Genomic DNA, 6227 nt, shown 5'->3' on the forward strand with positions numbered 1-6227 from the left:
ATTTATCTAAAATGTTAATATCCTATTTATAACTCTGCTTGAATATTTATTAATTCGATATTAATAAATCCTTTCGAACAAGGTTTCAACCGTGCGTATAAATATCTCCTCGTGATTTCATTCAACAACTTCACACCTTGAAACAATGTTAAACATTCACATACTTTAAATATTACATACGTCTCTATTATTATCCCAATATCTTCCACAATTATACCTGCAAACCGATTTATTCCTGTTTAAAAGCGTCCCTATAAGTCTCTATCATCTATCAAGACTCGAATCAGATGAACTGGTTGCAACGTCGTGGTCCAAGCTAAACGTTCCTCCCCCTCGTAAGTCACGGTTGATACGGACGGTTCAATAATTAACCCGGCGTGGAAATCGGTTATCGAGATGATATTATTCGACCTCTTGCCACCTCTATAATACCCAGGCGAGCTCGAAATGTTCGAACGAACGAGCCGTGCCGCCATTTCACCTCGGCCGGATTCAATTTAGATGTAAAATTTAGAGTGGTGGTCGCGCCACCCCCTCCCCCCTTCGGCCGACGAATTCCGCATTATTATAATAGACCGTTGGTAATGGCTCGAAAATAAAGAGGCAAGGGGTAATGGAGAAACCGGATAGTGGAAGGAGTGGCGCACCTTTGGATCGAGGATATACGTATATAGGAGCCATAAACTTCATTCCTCCTCGCTCCCTCCGTTTCACCCTCGCCCATCCCCCGTTCAAATCCTCATGTGTTTCTTATTCCACGATGAGCGTGGTTATAACTTGACGATGTTCGTTCTCCCGCTTGGAAATGAAATTGACGAAGTGACGTTTATTATTTCTCGGTCGAGTTATTATTACCGTTCTTTTGATGTATTTTATGAGATGTGTAAAACACGGAATGATTATTTTTGAATTATTGAGATTGTTAATTAATTCTTAAGGAAATTTTTATTTTTATTTCGTTTTAAATGGTAATTTTTTGAACAATAATGTAATTGAAAGATTATATTATTTTAAAGTATATATATATATTTTTTTTTAAATTTTTTTATATATCCTACAATTCTTAGGTTTTAATTTTATTAGATGTGAGAAATGTTTGCTTTTATAGATAGATATAACTTTGAAAATTTGTTGAAGAAGAAAGAACATTAGATGATATTTTAAAATTTATTGAATCATTTTAAATATACTTTGAAATCATTTATGATAAGAAATTTCTAAAAAAAATAATTGTGCGATAGATATAGAATACTATAAATTAAGAAAGTAATTTTTATATGAATATTGCAATGTTTCAAAATGTTTTAAAAATATTTTGCTTATCACTTAATGTATTCTAAATGAAGAAAAATATTCGATATTAAATTCGATATTGCTTCGACATCATATATTTTATTATTTTATTTTAATTTAATTTTTGAAACAAATTTTGCTCCTTTTTTTTCAAACTAACTATCTATTCAATAATTTATATCTCACATATACATATACTTTTCCTATTTTAAATATTGTTTTCCATTTAAAATTTCCACGTTATTATTTATCAAAGTTGCGATCAGGAGTCAAAATACAGAAATATAATTAATTATTCTCAGAAATGTGCGAATATGAACGATAATTTCAATAATAATGATTATTATTAAATAATACAAAATTGAACATAATTAATATAATATCCTTGGTAATATTAATAATTGTCATTATCATATGGTAATCATTTACTGTGAGAGAAAGAGAGAAGAAGAAAGAAATGAATTTGAAGTTTCGTAATTTTCAGATTATTTGATATTAAATAAAAACTTTACAATTATATTAATATAATAATGATTAATAAAATGTATTAAAAATAAACAAACAAAAATATGTATATTTCTATCTTTATTATTATCGTATATTGGATTTAAAAAATGAATTTGGAGAATGAAAATTATAAATAGAAAAATACATCAGAAATTCATTCTATTTATGAACAAAAAATTTTTTAATACATTGCTATTCGAAAAATATTATTAAGAATAAAATAATATTGAAAAATTTAACTGAAATTTCATTTGAATAATTACATAAATAATTTCGACCTCAATCAATTCTATTCTGTCTTAAATAGTATAATTACAATAACATTAACTTGTACATCAACGACTTCACAGAAAAAAAAGATAAGTCCTCTCGTTATTTATTTAACATCTTATTTTATTCCAATATTTCTCAATTTTAAAAATATCTCCACAATTCTCATATCCAATGTTATATTTTCTACACACACATATACAATAATAATAATAATAATAATAAAGAAACACGCAACGAATAACAAAATAAGATTTTCTACAATTTTCTTACCTGTCCTTAACATTCTCCAACACTCTCAACACAATGTAACAGGGAAAATAAAGAGATATTTTACAAGATTAAACGTTCTCCTTCCTGAAATTGACGGAGGGACAATGGAGTCACCAGGCGAAAAAAGCTCTGTTGTCCGTGTGCCAGCTTCAGGTGCAAGCCCGTGAACTTTTTTCGACTTTTGCGAACGTAATCCGCAACCACGAGTCGTATTGTCACGCTACTTTTGCCTCGACGCGTTAAAAAATTTCTACCATATCCGTGTACATTGTTGCCGATCTAAGGAATCGTATGATAGAATCGTGGATACGTTTTGATCGAGATCTTGGTGGTTATATACGAAGCTGAGGAAACGAATAATTTTTCTACTCTTTTATTATTATTATTATTTTTATTATTATATATATGTATTTCTTGAAATTATTGATTTTGAAATTTTGACTCGTTCGACATTCGCGACATCTTTGAAATTTCTTCGAAATTTTGGATATGTTGAACAAGATTAACGAGAAATGATTTATTTTATCGTTATCGTTAGCCATTTTTGAAGGAATATTCGGAACGCGATTAAAGTCATTTTGATTTGATGGAGTTCGATTTGGATTATCATACGCGTCCATTAGGCGCACAATGACATTTCATTCGGTTAATATATTTACGAAAATGTATTTGATCGTAGGGACGCAATGAGCGGCAAGAATGTGATTAAATCGCGTAATTTTATTTCCATGGTGTTTCGACATTTTCGATTTGAACACAAGTTCTTGTGATGTTGCCATTAACTCTAATTATTGCTTTACGAAAGCAATGGACGTGTTGTTGTACTGCTCGAATGATGGGATTAAAATCGATTTGTTTCTATTATTTTTCCTTCTTTTTAATATAAATATATGTATTTGTATGTAATAATAACGTTTGCACGAGAAATTTATTAAACGAAAATTAATGGCTTCAATATGAAAAATTATTAAAGATTGGCAATATCAATGGATTTTAATTATTACATGGTTTTTTGATACTTTTATTTTTTATTATCTTTGTTTTTTTTCTTATACGTATAAATTATATTTAGTAAATAAAAATGAGAGTTCGTTTAACAAAGCAATCAGCAATTGTTATCAATTATGAGATATGTAATTTTATGATTTTATTAAATATTTACAACGAATATTTTGTTATAGAAAATTGTAAATCTATTTAATAAAAATTAGAGATACTAAAATATTTTTCTCTCTTCTTAGAAATAGAAAAAAAGGATTGTTATTATTATTAATTTTTCAATTATAATTTTTTCAAAAGAAACTTTTTAAAGATAAAACAATTTATTAATTATTTTAATGAAAATATATTTTTCGCGATGTTTTTGTAAAGAAAATAATAACGTATTAAAATTTGAGATCTGCAAATTTCATTGAAGAAGTTTCACTGGAAAAACATTTTATTTATTTTCTAGCTATTTAATAACTAACAATTAAATTACAAAACATGAGATATGAGAAATTCTCGATGATGGATAAATGATGGATGATTGCTTAATATGATTTTATGTAACAATATATGATTCGTTTGTTTTTATTTTTATTTTGAAATAATCTTTGTTTTTTGAAAGATTGATTTCATAAAATTGTATTTTTTTTTTCATATCTTTGGTATTTATCAAGGATAAAAGAAATTACTTTTTAATTCTAATAATCATTTTAAAACAAAAAAATTTATAATGAAACGTATTCAATATCTTATTTTTACAAAAGAAATTAAATCCCAATAAAAGATATTAATGTTGAAAGAAATAATATGATTTTTTCAGAACAGTATTTTGGAAGAACTATTGCTCGAGATTTTTTTTTATTTCTTAGCAAACGAATTAACGAATTTATCTTAATGAGAAATTCGATGGTAAACTTGAAGCAGTGGTACATACCGTGCATTAATTGGAACAAACAAATTATACGTAATTTGAAGCATTATTGTATTAAGCAATTAATGTATGAATCTGATTTTCAATTACTTTTGCATGTTCTTTTTCTCTTCCTTCTTTACTTTAATAATTATATACAATTGGAGGATTGGTATCGATTGGAGAAATTTCCTGGATTTTTTCTTTTTTTTTACTTTTATGCACAATCTAAATATACTATTCAACAGAATATTTATATTCTCCTTTAACCTTACGATACGTTTTAATTAATTAATACTTTTACGAGATTAATTTTTAAATTTAAATCCTCCTCAAAAAACGAAATAATATTAAAATGAAAATTTTTAATATTAATAAGTATTTCAATTTTAAGTAATTTTTATACTGAATATTTTTTTAATTATTATTAGAGTAATTAATATTAATTTACAATTTAAATTAAATTACTCATTTTTATTACGTTATTTTAAATTTTTAAAGAATTGATATAAGAATTGAGAGAATCAAAATGTTAATACAAATGAATTTCTCTAAAATAAAATAAATACAAAATATTTACAAAATTTGTATCTACTTCTTACAAAATGACAGGTTTAAAATCCAACAACAAAAAGAAACATATATTTTTTCCAATACAATAAATAATAATCATTAAATCAAAATTTTTATTTCAATATTTAACTTCCAAATAGTATAATGATGAAGACAAATATAAATATAATCATTATTATATCAAAGAAAAAAAAGAAAAAAAAACTCTCACGCGTACAAATAAAGAAAAATACATACATCTCGACAATCACTACTACTCTTTCTTCACATTCTCTTATCAGAGACATGCACACGTCCAATAATTTTTCTTTAATTATCACATTAACCACTTCTGTTCCAGCACCACTGTAGAAACTGCGGCAAGATCTTCTGCAACGCTTGCAGCGACAACACCACATCCCTGCCGAATTCATCGAAACCTGTACGCGTGTGCGACGAGTGTTACGTGTTCCTGGTCGGCCGTTACACGTGTGCACGCTAGCGCTAACGTCCCACGACCGGTTGTCCATCGGCCGTACGCTCGACGTGGCCGATTTACCCGAGAGCGAGAACGGGCAAACAATGGAAGAAAGGATCTATCCTGCACATATACTCTCTTACACACACACATACACACACACACACACATGTACACACGTAAGATGTTTCTGCTATCCTCGAAGACCGCTTCCTTCTTCGATGCCGTTCATTTTCAATTCAGCGCACGCGGTTGTTGTTCGAAAAGGTGTCGATCGACGAAGCTACATCGCCTCGAGTCCAATTCCTTTCATCGCAATATCATCGTGCGACGTTTTGTAAAAGATTTGGGAAAAAATTACACGACGAGAGGGATGGCCGGCCGCCATTTTGTCGCGCGACGAAAGCCTCGAGACTTCCGTCGAGATGGAAAAAGTGTTTGCATTTTATATTTTGACGAGATAATTTTGGGATATATTTTGGATATATTTGATTGGGCATTGGATGAGTTGTTCGTAACTACAGTGTGTATATTGATGTATATGTGGTTGAGACGAAACGAAATGTTTTGGAAAGTGATCGTATTGAGAATTGGTTGAGAAAATTATTATTATCATTATTTTTATTATATTATATTATATTAAGATTAGAATTTTTGTAAGTAGGAGACATTTGAAGGTCGAGATTGTTTTTTAAAAGTAGAATTATAATATTCAGTTTTATCGTATTGTTATAAATATTATTTATGTTATTTTAATTATAAATATATTTTTTAATGCATGAATTAATTTCGTTATATTTCGTGGAAAATGAAGATTATATATTTTATAAATGGAATGTTAAGGGCCAAAAAAATACTTGACAAAAAATGTTATCAGATTTACTGAAAGAAGTATTAAATATATAGTATGTATGGATACGTGGTATCAACATGATGGATGTCCTGTTCGCTATGCTA

The 6227-nt window shown here is 28.1% G+C and overlaps 1 protein-coding gene across 1 annotated transcript in view; it reads left to right on the forward strand.

Moving 5' to 3' along the window:
* The window catches only part of LOC116186524 (lateral signaling target protein 2-like), a 19112-nt gene extending 13818 nt beyond the window's left edge, over nucleotides 1-5294 (forward strand). Inside the window, exon 3 of the mRNA XM_031514025.1 lies at nucleotides 5154-5294. Within this exon, the coding sequence (XP_031369885.1) occupies nucleotides 5154-5294 (141 nt within the window). The remainder of the gene's footprint in view (nucleotides 1-5153) is intronic.
* The last annotated feature ends 933 nt before the right edge of the window (nucleotides 5295-6227 follow it).

The sequence above is a fragment of the Apis dorsata genome, unplaced genomic scaffold (genome assembly GCF_000469605.1).
Source record: "Apis dorsata unplaced genomic scaffold, Apis dorsata 1.3 scaffold_840, whole genome shotgun sequence".
Lineage (NCBI taxonomy): Eukaryota > Metazoa > Arthropoda > Insecta > Hymenoptera > Apidae > Apis > Apis dorsata.